The following is a 25,137-nucleotide window of genomic DNA, read 5'->3' on the forward strand; positions in this document are numbered from 1 at the left end:
CAATTAACTATTTTTCCATATTAGCGAGTCAAAGAAGTTATTTTGTTGGCAAAATTGACACCTGTAGATGTCATTTAATTGGGATTCACTTCTATACATGTAGGCGTCATTTAATTGGGATTCTCAAATCAATTACAGTATCAAAAAAAACCTGATACTCTATTCATTTCAAAATGTTACATATTCTTAGAGTTTTTGCACATTTTAATAAAATATTTTTGTGATTATTCTTTTCATAATTTTAAACCAATTAAAAATCTAATAAATGCAATTAAATTGTTTTAAAACTTACAATTAGTTGATAAAATATGCATTGAAAATACAAAAATAGATCTTTTTTTTTAAAAAAAATTCTTAAAAATATGTAACTTTATGAAACGGATGAATAATATAAATTTCATCAAATGCGTAATTCAGTGTTGAAAAGTTCTGTAATTATAGTTTGGTAATATGGTATAAAGTTTATTTGAATTTAGAATTGATATTAAACAAAAATCTTTACAATTTTTTTTACATATGCTGTATTATGTGCAATCATAATCCTTTGTAGCATATCATCAACCAGTGAAAGAGTGGCAATCTTGTTTTTGCTTTTGTACCACAGACTAGAACTTTGGCTATATGCCTGCCTATATGCAAAACTACAATTAAATTATTTTATATCGAAAGGTAAAAATTTCGAAATAAGTTTATTTAAATTTTCACTATATCTAAACAATACAAATATTTACTTCAAGAAGTGTCTATAATATAATTTTGACCAATAAATACCGTAAACAGTATTTAATTTAAGTAAATAATTTTAGTTTCAAGTTTGACTCAAAAGTATTAAGATTGTAGGTCATTTGACTCATTTCTCTACCTACTTATAACAATACTTTAATGTTAATGTTAAAGACTGACTATAACTTTTTATAACAACTCGAATCAACGGACGAAGGTGAAGGGTTCGGGTTTGGATCGGTTAGATGTTAATTGTCCTACGGTCTTAATTCATCCTCCTAACTTTTTATTTATCTAAAATTGACTTCAGTGAAAACGTTACAAAAAAATACAGCTTAGTTGAACTTAGAACGTAGTGACTATGCTAAAATTTCTGGTTACAAAAATGAATTAAAGCCTCAAATCAAAGGACTGCTGAAGAAGCTCCTTATCCATATTACTGAAGTCAAAAAGCAAAGTGTAGTTTAGTTGTTAGACCGTAAGAGATCCGCCATTATCACCCGCTGTAAGGTTCAGAATCATCGTTGCAGCCTTCACAGCCCTGTAACATTTCCATACCACATCAAAATTTTAGGGTTCCAGGCAATCAATCCATTAAAAAGAAACACATGAGAGACCATACATCGCATGTTATGAGAAACTAATTTCAAGCGAATACATTTGTTTAAAAAAATATGTCAATGTTCTGAGGAGGTTTGGGGTTGCTTACCAAGCATCAGGAGCTTGATACAAGGAAGCTGTGTTGCCAAAGCAGGAAGTGAGCATTTCTGTGTTGATCACTCCTGGATTTAATGCAACCACTGCCATTCCTTCAGCTACCTCCTTTGCCACTGATCGGCTTAAACCCTCGATGGCCCATTTGGATGCACAGTAAGGTGCAACCTACATATTCAGTTATGTTTTCAAAAGTTAACCTCATTAGGATCAGGTTTGATGGTACGCCCAAAATCATATAGGTGCAGAAATGCAGAGTACAGAAGGAGACTATCAGAACAAAGTTATCTACAATGATCTTGTAATAGATTATGACAAAGGGGACCAACCAAGTAATTTGCTCTATGTTATCAATTCACTGTGTTTCCTCATTTCCATGTATGATAACTTAGGACTGTTTACTCCAACATCAGTGACAAGGTTCCGGCTTCACTTAAGCTTATTAGAGAGGTATCCAACATCATTTCTACATCCGAACAAAGTCTAGCTCAAGATTATTTTAGATTAATTCAAAAAAAATTCCTACTATGTTTTACTGTCTTTGTTACTACGTTTCTGTAAGTATTCGAACAAACAAACTATAGTGATGAATGAAACTCACCAGGGCAGCACCAGATCTTCCCCATCCAGAAGACATGTTAACAATAATCCCTTGCTTCCGTGGGAGCATCAAAGGGATGAAATGGCGCAGTACATTCACTACTCCTTTGACGTTTGTATCCATGACACTGTCAAAATCTTCTGCAGAGACTTCCCAAATCTTGCTGTTCTTATTGATAGTACCGGCATTGTTAACTGAAACGTGCAATTTACTAACATCAAAAACTACACAGTGAAAAATGATGCCAACCCAATACTTATAGAACGTGCAGGTGAAGACGATCATGTAACCATCAAAACTAAAATTTTCACAGACATCACCCTTGAGAAAAAAAAAAATTGACTTTTGAATGTCAACAAAGGATCCGACAGCAGATAGGTTAACGCACTGCTTTAGAATACTAAGCAACTCAAGGGGAAACCAAAATTTCAGACCAGGAGGGTTATAACAATAGGAAAGTAAGAAAGGAGCACTAGATGAACTCAAGAGCAAACGTCATCTAACTATAGTTTTCACGATATGATGACCATGCATGATGTTCTCATTTTCTTTTTAGGCAAGCTGATTAACGTTACCTAAGAAAAAACTAACCTAAAGGATTACTAAGGAGAGGCTACCAAAAACATTAGGGACAGTCTAGTGATTTCTCAAAAACAAATGATAGTTACCATTAAAGATCAACTTTGAAACTGTTGCCTTCAGGTAAAGGTTGAAGACTGAAGACACAAAAGAGTCAAAAAGAAGGTTCAAAACATATACCTATGATATCCGGGACACCCTTCTTCTCCATGATTGTGTGCGCCATCTCTTTGACACTGCTATCTGATTTCTGCAAACATACATAGTCCACAAAGATCATACTAAAAGGTTAAATCTCAGTAGACCACATGATTTCATCAATATCAAACCGTTGCTGACTAAAAAAAATATCATCACGAAAACAATCGGTTCACTTAATTAATCCCCAAGTGTTTTATCGTATGAACACATCTTTGTGAATATACACATTCACATATCAGCAATCATGAACAAATCTCAATTCATTATTCCAGAAAATGTATGCGTTTCCGTTAAAAGTATTCAAGCACTGAGAATTACGAAGAGCGGAAATTACCACATCGGCGGTGAGGAGGAGATGATTCTCCGGGGAGGAGAGCTCCGATTGAAGAGCGGTGAACTTCTCCTGAGTGCGGGCGCATCCAATCACAGTGTGGCCTCTCTTCGCCATCTCGAGAGATAAGGCTCTTCCCAGACCTTTGCTCACCCCCGTTATCAGCACGGTTTTCGCCGACGTAACCGAGTTCGCAGCCCCGCTGAAAGGCGTCGCTATCGTCATCGTGCAGAGGTAGATGGATACCGATCAAACTTCTCCTTCTTCTTTTTATGACGTCACTAAAAAACCATTTGTTTATCTTTAAAATTATTTATTTTTAACGTAAAACTTAATTTAATTCTCGCCTAAAAAAAAAACTCAAACATGTGATGAAATACAAAGGAGATAAAATAAAGAGATGATGAAAGATGATCGATCATATTGGTCTCCAACGCTCAATAATCTCCTCTGGTTCCTTTGGAGTCTGCTCGTGTGATGACCTTCTTCGTTTCCTATGGCTACTACCAGATCCCTCTTTGTGTCTTTCTTCTCTCTTCTCATCACTTGATGAACCACTTACATTCTCTCTCTTTCCATTCCTGCTTCGATCATAATCAGGATCACCGGTCTTGTATCTACGTCTCTGCTTGCTCTTGTCCCTATCTTTATCTCGTGGACTGGTCTCCACACTTCTTTTCCTCTCATTTCCGTCCTTGTCTCTAAGGTCTGATCTTTTATGCCGACGATGTCTACTTCCACTCGAGTCTCCCTCGTGCGAATGTCTTGAGCTGCTTCTTTCCCTCTTCGACTTTTCACCAACTGCATGACTCTCCTCCTGATCACCTAATGATCCTTCCCTGTGATCTTCTTTCCTTGACCTCCTGTCAGAACTAGACCAATGGCACCTCGTGTCCTCTTCATCGTCCAGCCGTTCTTGAACTTCTGAATTTGAGCCTCTTCTGCCATAACGCCTTGAGCTTTTCCGTTTGTGATCCGTCTCTCCCCTGCCGTCGTCATCTCCTGAATCATCATCGGAATACCTCTCGTGGATTCTTTTCCTCATCCCCCGATGTGTAGGAGAGTGTTCAGACCATTTGCTTTCATGACGCGATGTCTCTTTAGCATGCCGTGGCTCTTTATAAATCTCCCTCTCTAAACTACCGTCTCTATTACTGCTAGGACTTCCATGACAGTTCTCTTCATGCCTACTAAGTTTGTGTCCACGAGAGCTGTCCCGAGTATCACCATGATTCTTACGGCTCCTATAAGAAGGTTTAGATCCAACGTTCACATGATCATGGTCCCTCGATCTAGATCTTCTTGAAGCTTGCCTGACATGGAAACAAAACGTATGAGCATGACGCTCCATAACCATATTAAGCAGAAATAACACTGAGCAAGTTAAAGATCTCCAATATAGATTAAGCCTACCTCTGTGAATCTGATGGTTGGTCTGATCTAAACTCACTCAACGACCCTGAATATTCACGCTCCATGTGCTTCAAGTCTTCATCTGAATAACCAAATAAAGCGGCCATTTTGCGAATCCAGAATCTTGGAGGTGGTTTGTCAAAGTCAGCCCATTCATAGTCTCCACCAGGGTTTCGGAAACAATGGATGAAGTTGCAAGCAGATCCACGAGAGCAAGTCTGTACAAATAGATAGAAATCAAGAACTAGTAACAAAAAGCCAGAAAATGGAATATCAGTGCATGGACCAGATGAAGAGTCATACTTTAAGCCTCGACTTCATGAACTCCCCGCATATGGCGACTTTCCATCTTGAGATGTTTACAAATTCGCAGTTCACCTAAATAAGGAACGTGCAGTTATCATGGACAAGAATGTTAGCAAGCTGAAAACAAACATAAAGCAATATAATACTTTTATTTGTTTCAGAACAGAGTAAACAAAACACTATGACGATATGAACAAATGAGACCTCTGACAAAACGCCATACAATTGGGTTACAGTTTCCAAGGAAAATAGTTTACCTGTTTACCAGCAAAATATCGACCATTGATGGATTGGTAGGCAAGCATAGCAGATTCCAATGATCTGTAGTGTACATACACATTTCCCTTCAAGTGGAATGAGCCATTTCTACATACCTGAAATGGACATATAAATTTTCCTCTTGAGAAAAGAAAGGCTAGGAGAGAAGGTCATAAGACAATACATATCTACCAACATCTACCAACCTTGAAATTAATAAGTTCTCCATACTTCAGAAACTCCGTATGAACATCTTCATAAAATTCTTCGTAACATTGTTCAGCTTCCTCATCTGTATACTGCAAGGAAGACGGGACAAAAAGAGGGAGAGAGTAAACTACAAAAGTAACTTAAGGCAACAAAAGCAGGCGAGATATACATGTGAGATTCAGTAGCTTTCATATATCAGTTAAACAAATCAGGATACCTACAGCCTTACGAAATTATAACTGCACTAGTTCCTTTTCAGACACTATATCCCAAAGCAGCCATACCGCATGAATAACACTGTTATATTCTTAAGTCAGGAAAACCAAGCATTTACGAGGTATTGAGCAGTGGATGAATCATTTAGCCCACATCACTCATTACCACGATGAAATGAGAAGCCACTCAAAGCAAGAGAAATGAAACACTGAAAAACAATTGGGAGACTACATAACATTTTAGAATTCAATAACTACAAACATATAAGACACAAAATTATAGTAAGTTTACTATAGTATTGCTACGAAGGCAAAAAAAAAGAGGCACTAATCCAAGGCAAAAAATTGTGAGCAAAATCTATCAGTCAAGTAGGATACAAAGTGAACTGCAACTCCAACCCGGCCCAGGTTATAAGCATGCACCACCACTGAAGGGAATCCATCAATGTCTGATGGAAGTTAAAGAAGATGGTAACAACAATAAAGAAACAAACAGCAGAAATCCGCAAATCAAGAGCAAACAGCAAAAAAAAAAGGCAGAGAGACTATGGTAATTTTAATTCAGAAAACGAAAAGCCAAGAGTAGTAGAGAAGAACTAATTCTAAGTATTATCAGGATACAAGCATCACGAGATGACAGCGGTTACAGACCTCAAGCCCCTCATCCTGCTCCCAAGCAATGCCAGGACCGTTATACATGTTCTTCATAAGTATAGTGCACGATTTATCCGGGTAGAAATGAACCCTGCTGCAACGCGGGCCAAACCGACAAGCTCCAGTCTTTAAATGGAAAGGACAATGAGCTTTATCCTGAGCATCGACAAACAAAAAAAAAAAACTAAGCGTATTTACTAGAAGGAACATAAGAAAAATACATAAAGAGGGATACAACAATCACCTGCTCAGTTCCGAAGTTGGGTACTTCCTGTGCAACACTATCCAGAATCTGCTGAGCAGAGCTAACATTATGATTCTTTGGAAAAGCTTCTGTTCCCGGAGGTAGAGGGTTCGATGTAGGCCTGTCAGCAATCTTCAAAACAAAAACTCTACATTAGAGAAAAATACTTAGGATGGTAAGTTCATCTAGATAATAATCAAATACCTCATTTCCTTCCACCTGAGCTACAGATCTCTTTGGAACCTTCACTTTGTTCTTCCTCAGAATGATCTCATTACCCTGGAATATAATCTCTGGAGGCCCTTCTTCAATATATTCATATTCACCATCATCATCCTCACCACATTCATCATCCCCACTAGCCTACAAATGTCACAGATTCAAATCCAATTCAACAGATACAATAAGAGCTAGACATTGACAACAAACAAAGTACTACCTCAAGCTTTCTCAACTCCTCTAACTCCTTCCAACGCTTCTCTTCTACTTCCTCTTTCTTCCTCTGAATCTCCATAGCCTCTCTCCAAGCTCTCTCACTATCCTCGAACTCTCTCAGCTCCTTCTCTCTCTTCCGCTCCTCCTCTTCCTCAATCGCCTTCAGCTTCTCCTGCTCCGCCGGATCGTTTAACTTGGCTTCCGCCTCCTCTCTCTCTTTCGACGCTATCTCCTTCCTCACCTGCTTCCTCTTCATCTTCTTCATCGCTTTTCGTTTCTCCTTACGGCTCATCTCCGCCGATTTCTCTTTACTCTCTTCAAACCCTCCCATCGCTTCTTCGAGTCGCTCTCCTTCTTCCTTTTCGTTCCGCGGCTCCATTATTCCGATCGCGTTAACCTCTCGCTCGGAGGTTGAAGAAGAAGAAGGAACGCTCTTGAATCGGTTTGCTTAAACCGAAATCGAATAAAAGAATACCAAACGAACCGAACTCGATATACGATTGGATTAAACCATACCAAACCGGAAAACCTTAGTTGGTGTTTTAAATGTATTTATAAATTTACAGCTAATAATTTTAAAAGAAACGTTAGATATATATATATAGATAAAAAATAGAGAAAAAGACAAAAATAACGCTAAATATTTCCAAACTAGCACTCAAAATCAAAAATCACAAAAATAGCACTTAATGTTTTATCAAAAGTCACAAACTTAGTGTTTAGAGTTAAAGGGTGGGGTTTAGGATTTAGGGTTTAGGGTTTAGGGTTTAGATTTTAGGGTTTAGGGTTTAGATTTTAGGGTTTAGGGTTTATGGTTTAGGGTTTAGGGTTTAGAGTTGAGAAATGAGGTTTTGGGGATAAGATTTCAACTTTTGAAAAATAAAAAAAATTAAAATTTTCAAAGGATAAACTTAGAAATGTGCTATTTTGGTCATTTTAGTTTTTGAGTGCTATTTTTATGATATAAACTTAGAAAGGTGCTATTTTGGAGATTTGCCCTAAAAAATATTAAATTTATTTAAAATTTTACCAAAAAGTTTATTAACTTTAAGCTACAATTAAATATATCAATAATATTTATTAATATACTTTATAAATAATTTAAAACATCACTGGTTTAGTTACATGTTACTTTGAATCTCATGGAGTGACCTCATCAGCTGAACAATAGGAGAATGTTTAAACGAGAAAGTTACTCACTGATCTTAAGAACAAAACATGAATCACAAATGTCTGAAATAAAGAAAGAATTAACCAACATTCTCAATAAGCAAAATAACCAGATTTTCCAGATATGGCCAAATCTGAATTGGTCCTTGCAAAGGAAGGTATAACTCCTACCCGAGCCTTCTTCTTAAACCAATGACCAATGGCTTCAACACCAAGATATGAAAACAGCACAGCCAACGCTCCACCAGCAACTGCGACAATAGCTGGAAACAACCATCGTGTTCCATGGTAATGTGGTATAGTCACCCAGGACGCTGCAACATAAGCAGTGGCCATGAACCCAATAGAAACCCACATCATTCTATGTGTGGCCACCAGTAACTTCTTCAAGGGTTTCCTTTTGTAAGGTATGATGCTAACGAGAAGAATAACAATGGCCAAGGACGTGAACAGTGCTATGTTGTTGCATATCGCAAAGACTTTAAACGCTGTCGTTTTCCCCACTATGGATTTGCCTCTCCATGGCCCGTCTTGGTAGACGCCGCCTGGAGGGTTTATCCCACCGGCATAAGCAACTGAAGCGATCAATACTGCTACTATAGTAATCGTGTTTCTTGCGTTTTGTAACGCTTCTATGTACATGTCATATTCCAAGTTTTCACTACCTTTTTTCACTCCATGTGCCTTGCGTGTCTTTCTCTCTACCATCTCTGATGTGTTTAGTCCGATTAGATTCAGCAACTTTATTACCTCGTCCTCATGAGAGTTTTTGCGGGTATCTGAAGATTCAAAGCGTGACCGTAATGGTTTCACTGGACTAGAGGCGTCTAAGTATATTTCAACTACATCAGAATCCAGCTCGTCTGAAGTCTCGGTGTCAAACCTCAGCCAACTTGATAACAACTCAAAGTCTTGAGCATCATGGGGGAGAAGGTGATAAGCTGCAAAACCCATCTTGTTTTTGTTGCTGATATCTACTATCTTCATAGCAATGATGTAACGAATAAGCTGCAATGTATTTAGTAAGAATATGTAAGAAGACAGAGAACCAAACAAAGAAATAGAAACAAGAATCACCTAAGCAAAACTGAACCATATACTCATTTTCTCTAAGTGTGCTATTATGTTAATGCTTAAAGTTAATGTGGGATGATTCCTAACCTAGAAGTGCTTTGGGTTTGTGTAAAGGATAGGGACAAAGAAAACTACTCACCGGAGCACCACAAGCCACGGAAGCAGCAGTATGTAAGACAGTGTTGCCATTTTCATCTGTTTTCTGCAAAAGAAACTGGCTGTTACTGCCCAAACGCTCTGCCATGAAAACAAAGGCATCCATGTTTTTATTTCGTGCAGCAAGATGAAAGACTGTCTCTTTTGATGGCGTGTGAGACAAGAAAGATAATGGAGCCTTGTTTATGAACTCCTCCAGGATTACAACCGAGCCTCTGAGGACCGCCAGGTGCAGAGGTGATAAACCGTTGGTGTTAAGAGCTTCCTCTAGTCTTTGATCGAGCCCTAACAATATTCTTGTCAGTTCAAGGTCTCCTCTATCACACGCATGATGCAATAGCGATGATAGCGAGCCGCCTTGGACAGGCCAAGCTTCCTCCCTAGCTAGGTCTGGGAATCTCTCAAGTATAATCTTTACAACACCTGACAATATCCCATCACAAAAGTGGGCTAAATGAAATGATACTAAATTAATGAGAGTAAGGAACTAAGGAAATAATAAATTACAATATGCATAGACTTGTATAGAGATATATACACTTAATTTTCTAATTATCTAATACTCTTTTTCTTTCAAAATGGTCTATGTTTTAGAAAGAAAAAAAAAACTATTTTTTTACATTTTAATGTATTTTTTATTAGATAATAATAATAAATTGTAAATTTTGAAATAAAAAGAAACTAATTGTGTTAATTAATTTTGATTGAATAACAATTGTAAAAAAAATAGTTAATCATAAAAATAATTCACTTTTTTTTTGAAACACAAACTTCATTCATTCATTTATTGTTAGGTGGAGGTCATTAAAGCCTCATTTAATACAAACATCTGTTTTGCAACAAGATCAGCTGAATAGTTTGCCTCTCTAGGGATCCATTTAAAGGAGACATAATAAAAAAAATAAGAGATCGACAGGATATCCGCCACAATTCCATAAAGCTCGGGGACTGAGCTGTTGTTGGTGATGCTGGCAATGAGGTTTTTAGAGTTCGATTCCACGTTTAGCGCCTTGATTCTCAGCTCCATACTCTTCTGCAAAGCTTCCCGCCAATCCTTCTGCCATCAGTGGTGAAGGTACGTTTTCTGCATTCATAGCCAAGCTAGAAGTAGCTTTTTTTTGCGCTAAGATCCATCTGAGCCCTGCTCGAGAGCTTTCCTCATTCCATGCAGCATCCGTTCGAAGGGTCGTTCCAGTATCTATGATTGCTTTGGGTTGAACTGTGTGGCGAGCTTGTATCTCTTTAATTTGGCCATCTTGCCACTTCTGTGCCATACGAATAGCTCTGGCCAGGGACTCCCTTGTTTCACCTCTTAAATTAGAGAACACCAGTTTGTTCCTAGCAATCCATATCTCCCACATAATCCATGGTGCTAGGTGTCCATTTGTAATTCCAGTCGATGGTAGGCATGGCTTGGTCTTCACATAATTTCAGAGTTCCCTCAATTCTATCATTCCTCTACTATCCAGTTCCTCTACAAACGGGACTGTTTGCCAGACAGTCTTTATAAACTCACATTGAAAAAATAGATGAGTGATACATTATGGGTGTCCACAGCGCTTACATTTTGGGTCTGCTGTGATATGTCGCTCCTCCAGTCTTGTACCCATAGGTAGAGCTCCTCTCAGTGCTTTCCAGATTAGCATCTTAATCTTAGGTGCAGTGCGCAAGTTCCAAACTTCTTGGTTCCAGTTACCCGCCTGTTCGAATCTTCCCGCATCATTTGAATCCGCAAAGGCGGCATGATAGCCTGATTTCGTTGAGAATTCTACATCCTTTGTTCCCATCCAGCAGAGTTTATCAAGAGCCCCTGGTCTACTGATTTTTATCTTCAGAATTTGTCTCTCAGCAAATGGACATATTTCTCTGATCTTGTCCAGGTCCCAGTCGTTGCCGTCTCGGTTGATCAGGCATGAGACTTTGAGGTTCATCGATCTCTCCGATGGTGGCCCCATAAGTCTTTTCTGTTGGCTTATATTAAGCCAGGGGTCAGTCCAGAGGTCTATTTGTGCGCCATTTCCCACCAGCCATCCTGATTTACTCTTTATTAGGTCCCGCCCGATTAGAATGCTTTTCCATCCATGAGATTCCGACGATTTATTTGGGCAATCAAGAAACTTTCTCTCCACGTAATATTTTCCAAGTAAGACACAACTGAGGAGGCCTTGAGGGTTGTTTAAAATTCTCCAGCTGAGTTTCCCTTAGAAGGTATCATTAAAGCTTTCAAAGTCTCTTAGCCCTAAACCCCCCTTTCCTTTCGGTTGAGCCAGCTTATCCCAAGCTACCCATGCCATCTTTTTCTTTCCCGTTCTATCATCCCATAAAAACCTTGTTACTGCAGATTGAATCCTTTTTGTGAGCAACTTAGGTAACTTGAAGCAGGTCATGGAATGTGAAGGGATGGGAGAGAGGACGCTTTTCAGCATTACAAGCTTTCCAACTGAGGAAAGAAAGCGGTTCGACCAGCCACTTGCCTTCTGTTTTATCCTATCAACTATTCCAGCGAATAAGTCTTTTTTCCTCCTCCCGAAGTGTTCGGGCAAGCCCAAATATTTCCCGGTTCTCCCCTCTTTTTGAATCTGTAGGTCATTCTTTACTGCATGTCTAAGAGAGCTTAGAGTCATGCTGGAAAACGTAATTGCCGATTTCTCAGCGTTGATCAGCTGTCCGGACGCTGCTTCGTAGCGTTTTAAAATTCCTTTTAACGCTTCTCTGCTTGTCTTATCGGATTGGAGGAAGAACATAGTGTCATCCGCAAACAATAGATGGTTTATGAAATGGCTACCTCGAGCAACTCGGATCCCGTTTAAAGAACCATCCTCTTGTGCTCTGTTACACAATCCCGAGAGCACCTCACTACACAAAATGAATAGGTAAGGTGAGAGTGGGTCTCCTTGCCGGATCCCCCTACTCGGTCGGACTCTTCCTCTAGGCGAGCCGTTAATGAGGAAAGAGTAAGTAACAGAAGAGACACATTGTACTATCCAATTGACGAGTTTCGAATGGAACCCCATTCTAAGAAGAACCGCCTCAATAAACTCCCATTCGAGCCTGTCATAGGCCTTGCTCATGTCGGTTTTAACCGCCATGGCACATCTTTTTCCGCCTTAGAAGCCTTTAAAGTATGGAGCACCTCATGTGTTATGAGTACATTATTCGAGATAGCTCGTCCGGGTACAAACGCTGATTGGTTGGGAGAGATTACCAAATCAAGTACCGGCTGTAATCTTCTAGTGAGTATCTTAGATATGATCTTGTAGTACACGTTGCACAAGGCAATCGGTCTGTAGTCTGATACTCGTTGTGGGCTCGCTATCTTCGGGATGAGTCGAATGTGAGTGTCATTTATGCCCGCTGGTAACACGCCCGAAGTGAAGAACTCTCTTACTTCCTGGACTATTTCGTCGCCAATTTCCACCCAGTTTGAGTGATAGAAACTTGCCGAGAATCCGTCCGGGCCGGGTGCCTTATCCGCATGGATAGAAAAGAGTGCTTCTTGGATTTCTAGTGCCGAGGGTATCGCGATGAGTTTTTGGTTTGTTTCTTCTGAGATGATAGGTTTAAGTGCAAAGTTCACTGTGTCAATTCTCTCTCCCTCAGTTGATGTGAACAAGCTGTTAAAATAGCTGACTATCACCTTAGCTATGTCGCCTTCTTTATACACCATCTCCCCAGCTTCATTCTCTATCACAGAGAAGGAGTTTGCTATACGTCTTTTCCTTGCTGAGGCATGGAAGTAGCCGGTGTTTTGATCTCCCAAGCTTAACCAAAGGAGTCAGCTCCTTTGTCGCCAATATGCCTCTTCCGCTGTGTAAGCCGTTGTTAGTTCTGCTGTTATCCTGTTAATCAGGTTGACGTCATTGGCAGGACTACTGAGAGCAGTATTGAGTTCTTCTCTTTTCTTCTCAATAGCCATCTTGTTGTTTATGCCTTGTTCTTTGCTCCAGTCCATTATGGCTCTTCGAACTCTAACGATCCTATCTTTAATGGTCAGTCCTGAAGCGTTTTTCCACGTCTCAGCTATCAGAGCTTTAACTTCCTCGCTATCCTTTAATCTTCGATCATAACTAAAGAGACCTCGTCGTCTCTTCTGCTCAGGTTCAAAGAAAGATAGTAACGGCTTGTGGTCTGAAGCTTCAAATGCCAAATATTTGACACCTAGCAGTTGGAAATGTCTCCGCCCAAAGGGTGTTGGCGACTGCTCTATCCAAGCGACATCTAACTAAGTGTATTCCGTGTTGACCTCACCAAGACAGCGGATCCCCCGAATGTCTCAAATCAAATAAGTCTCCTTCTGAGAAGAAAGTTCTCAGGTCGCTAAAAGATCCTTCCGGTCTGTCTGGACCCCCAAACTTTTCATCTGAATTCAGGATGTCATTCAGGTCTCCTGTTAAGAACCAAGCTGCATCTCGTGCATTTGCGCTAGCTAGAAGTTGGGTCCATTTTTCTTTACGGAGAGGTCTGTCTGTATTTCCATAGACAAAAGATGAGAAAAAGATGAGAAAAATTTCCTTCCTTCAAATCTAATACTCGTTTCAATACAGTTTGCATCAGCCGAGATAATATCGAGTACAACATTTTGTTTCCAAAAGAGAGCTAGTCCTCCGGCGCCGTGTCCCGTCGGTGGAACTAGGTAGTGATGATCATAGTTAAGCTGCTCTAGTCGTTGGAGGATCATCTCTGAGGAATTTTTTGTTTCCATAAGGAAGATAACATCGGGATCATTGCGCTTCTTTATCTCCCTTAATCTGCGAACTGTCTGGGGATTCTCCAACCCCTGACAGTTCCAGCTCAGTATCGCTAAGGAACTTGATTTGGTGGATTTTGAAAATCCACCGTCTTCTTCCTCTGGGGTAGAAGATTCCTTAGGGGATGGTCATCCATTGCTCGGTCTTCTGAATCGCTTGGTTCAGAAGGTTTATTTGTTGCTCGACTGTGTCTAGCTTTAGGAATTTTTTCCAAAATTGTTGTATCCGGTATGAGCTTCTTCTTACACTTGGGAGCGTTGGCTTGTTGTGTTTTCCTTCTCCTTGGGTTTGCTCCTGCTCCAGTCATCGGACTTGCTAACACTTTCCTTTTCCCAAGTGGTCTTCCTGGTTTTCTATTTGTTGTGGCTTCAGAGTCCCCTCCCGTTTCTGTTGGTTTAAACAATTTTGTTGTACCCAGTCTAGCAGCTATAGGTAGTCTTCCTTTCTCCGACACCGGAGGAGGAGCAATCGATAGTCTACGTGATGTTGGGATCCGTTCTAGATGTGTTTCTGTCACAGGAGGAAGGGAGATCCTGTGGGTTGCAGGGACTCGATTTTCCGGTACTTCCTGGCCTTGAACATCTTGTGTTTGAGCGTCAAGTTCTGCACGCACCATAGCTTCTGCAGTTTCTTTGATTTGTCCTTGTTCTTCAGCTTGTCGGAATCTTTCTTTCCTAGCAGCACTCTCAGATGGGTCAGCTATGTTGGAGTATTGTGTCAAGACCTCTCTGATTTCTTCCATTGCTGTTTCTAGTGCCTCTTTTGGTATCGATGGCTGGCTACTCTCAAAAGGAACCCCTTTTGATTGAGTAGGAGTAGTCCTTGTTCGGACAGGTGCATCTCTTCTTGATACCTCTCTAGTCTTCCTAATTTCTCTGTAAACAGCTTGGGGTCTTTGAGCAGCCTCTCTGGCTTTATTTGTGTTAGTGCCCTCCTCATAGTTCCGTCGATACGACATCTGTCGTTCCCTTCTGTATCTCTGAGCCTCTAGATCGTATGATCGATCCTTGTTCTCCCTTCCCTGCCCTCTTCTATCTTCCCCCCTATGCCACTCTCTTGGTTTGTAGGGTGTATCTCTTTCTTTTCGCCTCTCGAAACGTCGTTCCATAGAGATTCTGGTTTCCTTGTACCTTGGCTGCTCTGAGCCGTTGTCTGTAGATGTAAATCGAAAAAGGGTTCCTTGCTCAGGTTGTTGTGCTTCCTGTTGCTTACTAGTGTTTTCTCCACCCTCTGTCCGGAAGGAAGTAGTTTGTTGTGTGCCTTGAGCTTTCTTTTGTGCTTTCGCTTCCAGACACTCTCGTAGTTCATGGTCAAGTCGAAAACACATGGAACAGTGTCTCTCTAGTCTTTCATAAACGAGGTTCACAGTGACTTCCTCGCCACTTGAGTACTCCAGTACTGAAGATGTAATCAAGGGAAGCCTCCCATTAACATGTACCCTCATTCGGGCTGCCAGGTTTGTAATATCGACACTCTCCACCAGTCCAAAGTCTTCTCCTATAGCCCTCAGGGTATCTTCTATCCATAGATGAACTGGGATGCCTTGGACTTTGATCAAAAATGGTATAAGTGAAGGGAAATTTGGGGAAAGTGTGGCTTCCCACCGTTGGAGTATAATCATCCATCGATTGTAATGGTAAGAGCGGTTTTCTAATACCGTCTGGAAGTCTTCCTCTGATGCAAATTGGAACTTAAAAACCCATTGTCCCAAATCTGCTCCAATAGGTGGTGTATTAGTTCGCCAGTGTTCTGTGAAGAAAGGAATCAGATTCCAAACTTTTTGAGTTGAGTTGTTGATCACGCGACCAATCAGTGTGAGAGAATGCTGTTGAAGAAGGGGTACGCTGTCTGGAGCTTGGATTCTCACCCTAGCTTTTCGGGGTGGTTCGTACTCCCCTTTTTCAGTAGCAGAAAGTCTTCTTTCCATAGCAGAGAATATATTACCTCTTATGCTGTAAAACGGTATAGTGGCAGAGTGATGAAAAAATGTAGCTTGAAACCTTTTGCAGAAAGCTTGGAGAAAGGTTTCAAACCCGAAACTAGTTTGCTTCACACTAAGTTGAAGCCGACCGGAACCCCAGTCAACTAGCAGTAAAACTCCGGCGAGCTCGTCACGGCGGCGGTCCCTCCGACCCGAGTCGGGGGGGAAAGAACCCGTTGTGTTTCTGACCAGAGCTCGGTTTGGACCAGAGTTATTTCCAAATGAAGAAACAATTTGAATCTTATCCGTAAACAACAGAGAAGCAGTTGACCAATTAGTGAAAGAGGAGTAGTATTACCCAGTTAAAAATAATTCACTTATAATCAAAATTTAGTATGTTTTTTTAATATTTATGAAAACTCTAAACTTTACATTTTTAATATAAGCTATTCTCCTCTACCCTTTTTTATTATTATGGAAGTTCTGGAAATTAGACCCATAATCTCCCATAGATCTCAACTCAGCATTTAGAAATTCATATTTTTTTAAAAAAATAGCTCTTCCTAGTTCCTACTAGAGAGCCAGCCCTTTACACTACCAGACCACCAATACCTTGGTATTCTTCTCACCTTTCTAAAAAAAATTCGATCTCTCAATAAATGACTTATACAAGATTAAGTTAGTGTCTTACAAGTGGATCCAGTTGATATGGCGAAATTGAGTTCACCGTGATCAACTGAGTTTGTCTTTTCAGCAATGAGTTTGGCAGCCTCCATGGAAATGCTGCGGCAAGCTAAGTGGAGAGGTGTGTCATTGTTGTTGTTTCGTGCGGTACAAGCTTCTAATCCAGTCTCTAACATCTGCACTACTATGTCGATGTATCCAAGGAGAGCAGCAAGATGCAACGGTGTGTTTCCCTCTGCGTTGAGGGAACAGACTAGGGAAGGTCGGCGATCAATAATCATGGAGGCGAGTTCTCCGTGACCAAGCTTCGCAGCCATGTGCAAAACCGTGTCGTTCAAGTGTTCTTTATCGGTTCTCTCCTCCAGAGACGAATTTCTCTCTTCTACCAAACTCAGAAAAGTTGGAAGGTCATTTTGAAGGATTGCATGGAAGATCGGCTGCATATTTTTCTCAAGAAAGCTACACCAAGAAAACTCTTACACTGAGAGGGGAGATCCAAGTGGTTTACTACAACGTCTTTGTTTATATTGCGCTTAGCGTAGACCATGAGAGTTGACATTTAATATGGCTTCCGAGTCTTTATTTTTCAGTATTCATATATGCATCATTTATGACTTAATAGTGGTTACGTAGTTGTGAGTATTTAGTGCATGTTAAATTTTCATTTTTCTTGACTTTGTCTCCCCAAGACTTTGACAATAGCCATGTGCTTAAAATGCGTTTTGCATTTTAAAAACAAACGGGCATAGAACTCGAGGCTGGTCACATGCCAATAGGTCCTGTGTTTTTTTTTTCATTCATCCACGCGAATAGCTAAAATAATGCGAAATAGTCTTTGACGCAGGGGGTGCAAATGACTGACTTATCCTGTTACAGCTTACTAGATTTCTGCAGGGCTGAGGAGAGATGGAGAAGAAAGGGGGCAAGCATTTTCTTCCATTGATAAATGCTCAACTAACTTATCCTGTTACAGCTTACTAGATTTATAGGGTTTGCACTTAACCAATAATTACGTTCAATTGGAAAGATTACTTTGAGCAATATCGTGTCTAAAAACACGATTAACCCGGAGTTCTTAGGATGAGGTTCTTAGCGGAAGTTAAGAAACAGTTTCTTAATTTCCGTTAAGAACCTCACTCTCTAAGAACCCCGGTTTAATCATGGTCTAAGTGAAATGCACATTCCCTCAATCCGAATATAAATAGACTCATTAGGTTCCGTGGATATGACTGAAAACCCGATTAACTTATTGACATTCTTTCGAGCTATTTTTTGACTTTTACATGATTATTTAAAAATGTTTATAGTTCTAAGTTGTATAACACGAGTGTATTATTTTTTTTCATTAAATACATGGTTACTTTTAGAAACAATTTTGCTATCGACCAAATTTTATTTAACAGCAGCATATATAGTTTGACAGAAAAAAAGGGAGAGAAGAATCGAAGATCTATTATGAAACAACACCGTGGTTAAATAAAATTTTCAAACATATTTCAATAGATGAAATAGCCTGATTTTCCTGAGACGGCCATATCTGAACAAGTCCTTGCAAAGGAAGGTATATCTCCCACACGATTCAGCTTCTTAAACCAATGACCGATGATCTCAACTAGGAGATAGGAAAAGAGTACAATTAAAGCTCCACCACCAACGGCAATAATGCCCGGAAACAACCATCGTGTTCCGTGGTAATGTGGTATGGTCACCCAAGATGCCGCAATATAAGATGCTGCCATGAACCCAATAGAAACCCACATCATCCTGTGCGTGGCCACAAGTAACCTCTTCAAGGGTTTCCTCTTGTAAGGTATGACGCTAACGAGAAGAATAACGATGGCTAAGGACGTGAACAGTGCGATGTTGTTGCATATCGCAAAGACTTTAAACGCAGTCGTCTTACCCACAGTGGATTTGCCTTTCCATGGCCCGTCTTGGTAGACGCCTCCCGGAGGATTTATCCCACCAGCATAAGTAACTGAAGCAATCAGGACTGCCACTATCGCAATAGTATTTCTTGCATTTTGTAATGCTTCTATATGCATCTCATATTCCAAGCTCTCACGACCTTTTTCCACTTCACTTTGTTTACTTTTTCTCTTTCTCTCTGCTATCGTTGTTGTGTTTATTCCGATTAGCGTAAGCAGCCGTATTACCTTGTCCGCATCGGAGCTTCCGCAGATAGCTAAAGATTTAACTCGTCCTAGAGATTGTTGTTGGATTGGTCTAGAGTGACCATCGTACTCTTCACTATTCAGTTCTTCTGGAGTCTCGGTATCAAACCTCAGCCAGCGTGATAACAACTCAAAGTTTACGGCTTCTTGAGGAATCAGTTGATAAGCTGCAAACCCGATGTTGTTCTTGCAGCGTTTATCAGTACGCTTACGAATGTAATGCACAAACTGCAATTGTTCAGTTTGAATATGTGAGAAAAACGCCACAAAAATTAATAAACCCTGTATTACCATAATACTAATAATTATTATTATAATTATATGGAGTGCAATTACTCTAATAATAAACCCCAAAGCAAAACTTTATCATATATTTCTTTTGTTTTTTTCGTTTTCTGGAAGCCAAGAATCCCATATATAATTTAATAATCTTGTTGGATTGCATATCATATATAGTAAGATTAAAGGATTAAATTAGATTAAATATCTCCTTATAGTCCAAACTCCATTTGATTTTGAAGAATGAAATTTTCAGATGTCAATGAACTTCTAATTCAAAATCAATAAATCCGTACATATTTTTTATGTACCACTTTGTATTCAATATTGTGGGATACCTACTGTACAACTAAGTCAAATTTTGTTAAATAAAAATCAGACAAAAAGCAAACTGCTCACCGGAGCACCACAAGCCACGGAGGCAGCAACATGTAAGACAGTGTTGCCATCTTCATCTGTTTGCTGCAAAAGAATCTGGCTGTTAATGCCCACACTCTCCGCCATGAAAACGAAGGCATCCATGTTATTGTTTCTTGCAGCCAGATGAAAGACTGACTCTTTTGATGGCGTGAGAGAGTAGAAAGACAACGGAGCCGTGTTCAAGAACTCCTCCAGGATTACAACCGAGCCTCGGAGGACCGCCAGGTGCAGAGGTGATAAACCGTTGGTGTCAAGAGCTTCATCTAGTCTTTCATCGACCCCTAACAATATTCTTGTCAGTTCAAGGTCTCCTCTGTCACACGCATGGTGCAGCAGGGATGATAGCGAGCCGCCTTGGACAGGCCAAGCTTCCTCCCTAGCTAGGTCTGGGAATCTCTCCAGTATAGTCCCTGCAATACCTGATCATCATTGATCCAACACAATAGTAAGTCTGGTGAGTTTATACAATTGATTACGCAAGCTAGTACAGTAGAGACACTTACCAGCCATTCCACTTAATATGGCGAAATTGAGTTCGTGGAGGCCGACTGATTGTATCTTTTCCGCAAAAAGTGTGGCAGACTCCACGGAATTGCTGCGGCAAGCTAAGTGGAGGGGTGTTTGGTTGTTGTTGTTGCGGGCCGAACAGGCTTCCGGTCCAAACTCTAACATCGTCATGATTATGTTTACGTCTCCAAGGAGAGCAGCGAGATGCAAAGGTGTGTTCCCGTATGCGTTACGGGAACATATGAGGGAAGGTCGGAGCTCGATGATCTTTGATACGAATTCTCCACGTCCATGCTTCGCAGCCATGTGCAACACCGTGTTGCTGTGTTGCTCATCGTTTCTCTCCTCTAGCCACGAGTCTCTCTCCTCCACCAAACTCAGAAAAGCTGGAAGTTCGTTTTGAAGGATCGCATGGAAGATAGGCTGCATCTTTCCTCAAGAAAACTAGCTAGAGCAAAAGTTAGAATGTAATAAAATGATTACCCTGCGAGGGTTAGTATATATATTGTTATTTAGCGCGTAGATATTTAATATTTTATTTCACCCCAAGAAAATAAATGTAGCGCGTAGATCATATAAGAGAGAACATTTTTTACAAGAGAGAAAAAAAAAGTGAAGCGAGTTGACATTTAACTGTGATGTAGATGTCGAAGACTTTGGCAACAGCGACAAAATTACAAACAAAACCGCGTTTATAGGCGCCAAGGACTGGCTCTCTTTTTTTTTGGTTGAGCAAAGGCGTCTAGGCGCCATGGCCCATGGACTGGTTCATCTTTATTTCCTTGGGTTTTCCACAAGAAAATATATTTATTCTGCTAGCAACATTTTTTTATGAACTCATCTTCGTAAATTTTAAATTAACACGTAACGTACTACTTACTGAGACGTGGTAGGACTAAATCTTAAGACTAGTGGATAAAACCACTGATATTTATATGGGAACAAAGGTTGAACAAAAACATGCACCATATACCTTCAGTTTTTTTAAATTATGAAATCAATTCTACGTATATGTAAACGTAACTATACACAAAGCTTATTAGTCTTAACACTTTTGATTCTGGTAACACTTCCACGGCAGTGATAAGCCAGATGAACAGGTTGAGATGCTACACATACACACTTGGAACTTGTACATAATTAGTCAAAAGTTATCTAACGCACATTCTTTGGCCTCAACATACAAGTACTATGTGTGTGCAAGGTCACCCAAGAGCACTACTATTTTAAGCAAGAAAATACAACCTCGCATTAGTGACATACCACTACAGCAAATATAAGACATGACATGCCGATGATAGTATTCTCTTCGGCCTAGAAGGCCAGTTATTGATATCAATAAACAATACTTTAACATAATTATTGGAATAATTTATAATTATTATTTTAAAAGTCGAGAATAGTTTTTGTCTTGCAAATGAAGAAACCGGGATACATATCAATCCAGCTTCTAGCTATCTTTGCTTTTGAGACCAATAACTATCTCTCTGTTCCTCTTTCACCATTAACACACAGAGTCAAATAGCTCAAGTTGTACTTCAAAACGAACCTTCCTGTGCGTGTGGCAGCCATTACTAGATCTCGGATACTCACAGCCTCATTTAATTCAGATTTTTCTCATAAGTAACAAAGAAAACTATAGTGTGCTCTGTTAAGGCTTGAGAAGTGTGAGAACAAATCGTTTCAGGCAAGAGTTACTGTGTATACTCTGTCAACGTCAGATCATTTTGTGTCAGTAAATGTGGATAAAGTTCACTTCTGCGCATCTCTTGCTTCTCTAAGTTCATTATTATAGTTTGCAGTAGTCTCATGAGCTGAACAATAGGTAAAGCAAACACACACACACAGACATAACTTCACTGTTAAACTCAGTTAATATTAGGGGTGGGCACTTTACCCGATATCCGAAGCCGCACCCGAATCCGATCCGATAAATCCGAACCGAAATCCGAACCGAAGTATCAAAATATCCGAACGGATATTGAATTAGGAGAGATTGGATATCCGAACTCGAACGGGTAATATCTGAATCCGAATGGATATCCGAAGATAACCGAACATATGTATAATTAACCATATATTTCTAGTTTTCATGTCTCATTCTATATAAAATATTTATATTGATACTACACATACTTTAAGTTCATATGATATACATAAAATTACGAAGAAAATGATTTGCTACTCACTTAAAATGCATATCAAACTTTTTATTTCAAGAATTAACAAAAAGTTACATCCAAAGTTTAAAAACAATAACCAAATTAATGTTTTTTTTAGTTTCAAAGTGTTATGTCCAAATCTATTAACCATTCAATTTATTAAAAATAAAAAAGAATAGTTAAGTGAAAGTTATATTTTTAAATAAAAGAAATATGAAAATGAAAAATTTAATTTTTTTTTCAAAATCTAAATATCCGAACCCGATCCAAAATAACCGAACCCGAACTAAAAATACCCGGACCCGACCCGAAGTACAGAAATACCCGAACGAATTCTATACCTCTATACTGAAATATCCAAAAATCCGAAATACCCGATCCGAACCCAAACGCCCACCCCTAGTTAATATACTTATCTTTCTCTATTAACATTAACACACAGAGTCAAATAGCCCAAGTTCTACTTAAAAACGATCTGTTCTATCCGTGACAGCCATTATTAAATGTCTGATACTCACAGTCACAATGGAACAACCTCATTTATTCAGAATTTCTCTCATAACACAAAAGTTAAAAAAGAAAAAGACATGATCAAATATATGTACACTGAACCCGTTGTTAAACATGATCAAGAGCTTACTAAAACATTCAGTTCATCAACTTCCACCAAGAACTCTCTTAAGGTCACTCTTCTGCTCCGAAGTAAGCCTCGAAGGGAACAAGATCTCAAACCTGACTCTTAAGTCTCCTCTTTTCAAAGGCTCTTTAGTAGGCATCCCTTCGTTTGGGATCACAATCTCCTGACCCGGTTTAACAATATCCAAAACCGGTATAGTCAAATTCCTCCCGTCAAGAGTCGTTAAGCTAACGGTGACTCCGGTTAAAGCATCTATCAAAGAGACTTTCTTCTCAAAAATCAGATCGTGACCGTCTCTTGTGTAAACCGGATGAGGCTTCTCGTCCACAACGAAGGTGAGATCAGCTGGAGTGACACCAGGTTCTTGGTTGCCTTTCTCAGGGAATGTGATCTTTGTTCCTTTCTTCCAACCCGGTTTTATATCTATCTTCAAGATCTCTTGCACTGTCTTTGGCTTCCTGTAATAAAAGACATCATCAGAAAGGACAATAACTAAAGCTCATACTGTTCCACAATGTTCAAGAAATTGTTAATCGGTAACATAAAGCTTTATAAGAAATTATTGATTTAACCAACGTCTAAACCAATTTTTGGAATTGTTGAGACCTAGTTTGCGGTCTAAACCGATTTTTAGAACACTTCCACCACAAGATCAAACGCTTTATAAGAGATTATTGATTAAACGAACTCCTGGACGCCTAAACCGATATTTGAATTTCGTTTAGACTTAATTTGCCCTCTAAACCGAATTTTAGAACACTTCCATCACAACATGAAAAGCTCTATAAGAGATTATTGATTAAACAGACGCCTAAACCGATATTTGAATTTCGTTTAGACCTAATTTGCCGTCTAAACCGAATTTTAGATCACTTCCTCCATAAAATCAAACGCTTTATAAGAGATTATTGATTAAACGGAGGCCTAAACCAATTTTTGAATTTCCTTTAGACCTAAACCGATTTTTAGAACACTATCCACCACAAGATCAATCACAGAGTAAAACTAACCCAAACTCATCAGGAACAAGGCGAGAGATTCGCATCTTCTTCTTCCCACCTTTGTAGAGCTCCTCCAACGTGCAAGGCAATGCGCTCTCTATATCCGCCGCCTTCCTATTCGCCGGCGCCGCCTTCTTGTTCGCCGGCGACGTCTTCGCCGGCGACGTTCCGAAGAACTCCCCGAATATATCTTCCGCGTCACGCGGATAATACCGAAACTCGGAGTCGTCACGACGCGACGAGTAACTCCTCTGCTTCGCTGCCGCCGACGCCGACGCCGTCTCCGCTGCAGAAGGCAAATCTGAAGACTTCAGCCCTTCTTCGCCGTGCTGATCGTAGATCTGACGTCTGCGAGGATCGCTGAGGACGTCGTAAGCTTCGGAGATCTGCTTGAACTTGGCTTCGGCTTCTTTCTTGCTCGTGGGGTTCTTGTCGGGGTGGTACTTCATGGCGAGTCTTCGGTAAGACTTCTTGAGATCATCGTCGTTAGCGTCTCGCCTCACCTTTAGGACATTGTAGTAATCAACACCCATTGATCGTAATCTGAAAGAGAAAAAAAAAAGTCAAACAGACAGATCAAATCGAGATCGTGTGTAGGTTGAGCGAGTTTGAGAAGAACAAACCAAAGAATGGAGTGCGTGTAAGGTTAGAAGAAGAACATGTGACGGAGGTGAGAATGAGAAAATATTGTCTTTTTAATGGAGCCACGTGGCGGTTTTTACAGTCGGCTTATCTTTAACTTTGCTGGTGATTTATCGATACGGTAAGAAGATGATCAGCTACTTTCTGTTTTTAATTAGAGAGAATATTACTCTTGAGGGATCAAAAGGAAAGTTAAATATTCAGACAACTAAACATAGAAGCAAACATTCATGGTTTAGTATAAATAGTTAAACCAGAGACAATTGTTACTAATTTGTTTTATACTAATTAAGTGTTATTTGTTATAAGATAAAATTTGAAATGATCCTCCACCCCTTTACCAACTCAAACACTATGATCATCTACTTATCAAGCACTATGATCATCTACTCATCAAGCACTATGATCACCCACTCATTTACCAAATCAAGCATCATCTTTGATATTTTATGCATTGTTGTTCACTATAAATATCATCACTCATCTCACTTTTTTGTACACCATTACATCTTCTTCTACTTCCTTATAATAAACTATCTCCCTTATATTAGTGTTATTTGCTTCCTACGGGTATTAAATTCTATTCTTATTTAAATTTCTCGATACTTTAAATTATAAGTTATTTCATAACACGTTATCAGCACGATCATTCTGCGATTCGGTAAAATTTTTTGTATC

The 25,137-nt window shown here is 39.7% G+C and overlaps 5 protein-coding genes across 5 annotated transcripts; all 5 read right to left on the bottom strand.

Moving 5' to 3' along the window:
- Positions 1-992: 992 nt before the first annotated feature.
- On the bottom strand, positions 993-4,031 carry LOC106453105 (NADPH-dependent pterin aldehyde reductase). Its single transcript, XM_013895343.3, has 5 exons — positions 3,153-4,031; positions 2,798-2,867; positions 2,039-2,232; positions 1,433-1,605; positions 993-1,264 (listed from the first exon to the last, which is right to left on the bottom strand). The coding sequence occupies exons 1-5, from the start codon at positions 3,372-3,374 to the stop codon at positions 1,195-1,197; spliced, it is 729 nt and encodes a 242-aa protein (XP_013750797.3). The 5' UTR covers positions 3,375-4,031; the 3' UTR covers positions 993-1,194.
- Positions 3,432-7,306, bottom strand: LOC106453104 (zinc finger CCCH domain-containing protein 5-like). The gene is made up of 9 exons (XM_013895341.3): positions 6,889-7,306; positions 6,654-6,812; positions 6,450-6,581; positions 6,203-6,361; positions 5,333-5,425; positions 5,126-5,242; positions 4,866-4,940; positions 4,563-4,780; positions 3,432-4,462 (listed from the first exon to the last, which is right to left on the bottom strand). Exons 1-9 carry the CDS (start codon positions 7,261-7,263, stop codon positions 3,568-3,570), a joined length of 2,223 nt encoding a protein of 740 aa, XP_013750795.3. The 5' UTR covers positions 7,264-7,306; the 3' UTR covers positions 3,432-3,567.
- Positions 7,307-7,891: 585 nt separating this feature from the next.
- Positions 7,892-12,226, bottom strand: LOC106345660 (ankyrin repeat-containing protein NPR4-like). The gene is made up of 2 exons (XM_022707607.2): positions 9,268-12,226; positions 7,892-9,062 (listed from the first exon to the last, which is right to left on the bottom strand). Exons 1-2 carry the CDS (start codon positions 9,388-9,390, stop codon positions 8,148-8,150), a joined length of 1,038 nt encoding a protein of 345 aa, XP_022563328.1. The 5' UTR covers positions 9,391-12,226; the 3' UTR covers positions 7,892-8,147.
- A 4,880-nt stretch (positions 12,227-17,106) lies between these two features.
- LOC106454352 (ankyrin repeat-containing protein At5g02620-like) lies at positions 17,107-22,016 on the bottom strand. Its single transcript, XM_048766319.1, has 3 exons — positions 20,014-22,016; positions 19,490-19,929; positions 17,107-19,039 (listed from the first exon to the last, which is right to left on the bottom strand). Exons 1-3 carry the CDS (start codon positions 20,444-20,446, stop codon positions 18,134-18,136), a joined length of 1,779 nt encoding a protein of 592 aa, XP_048622276.1. The 5' UTR covers positions 20,447-22,016; the 3' UTR covers positions 17,107-18,133.
- A 689-nt stretch (positions 22,017-22,705) lies between these two features.
- On the bottom strand, positions 22,706-24,490 carry LOC106453103 (dnaJ homolog subfamily B member 1). The gene is made up of 2 exons (XM_013895340.3): positions 23,827-24,490; positions 22,706-23,274 (listed from the first exon to the last, which is right to left on the bottom strand). The coding sequence occupies exons 1-2, from the start codon at positions 24,348-24,350 to the stop codon at positions 22,836-22,838; spliced, it is 963 nt and encodes a 320-aa protein (XP_013750794.1). The 5' UTR covers positions 24,351-24,490; the 3' UTR covers positions 22,706-22,835.
- Positions 24,491-25,137: the final 647 nt, after the last annotated feature.

The sequence above is a fragment of the Brassica napus genome, chromosome C8 (assembly GCF_020379485.1).
Source record: "Brassica napus cultivar Da-Ae chromosome C8, Da-Ae, whole genome shotgun sequence".
In the NCBI taxonomy this organism is placed as follows: Eukaryota; Viridiplantae; Streptophyta; class Magnoliopsida; order Brassicales; family Brassicaceae; genus Brassica; species Brassica napus.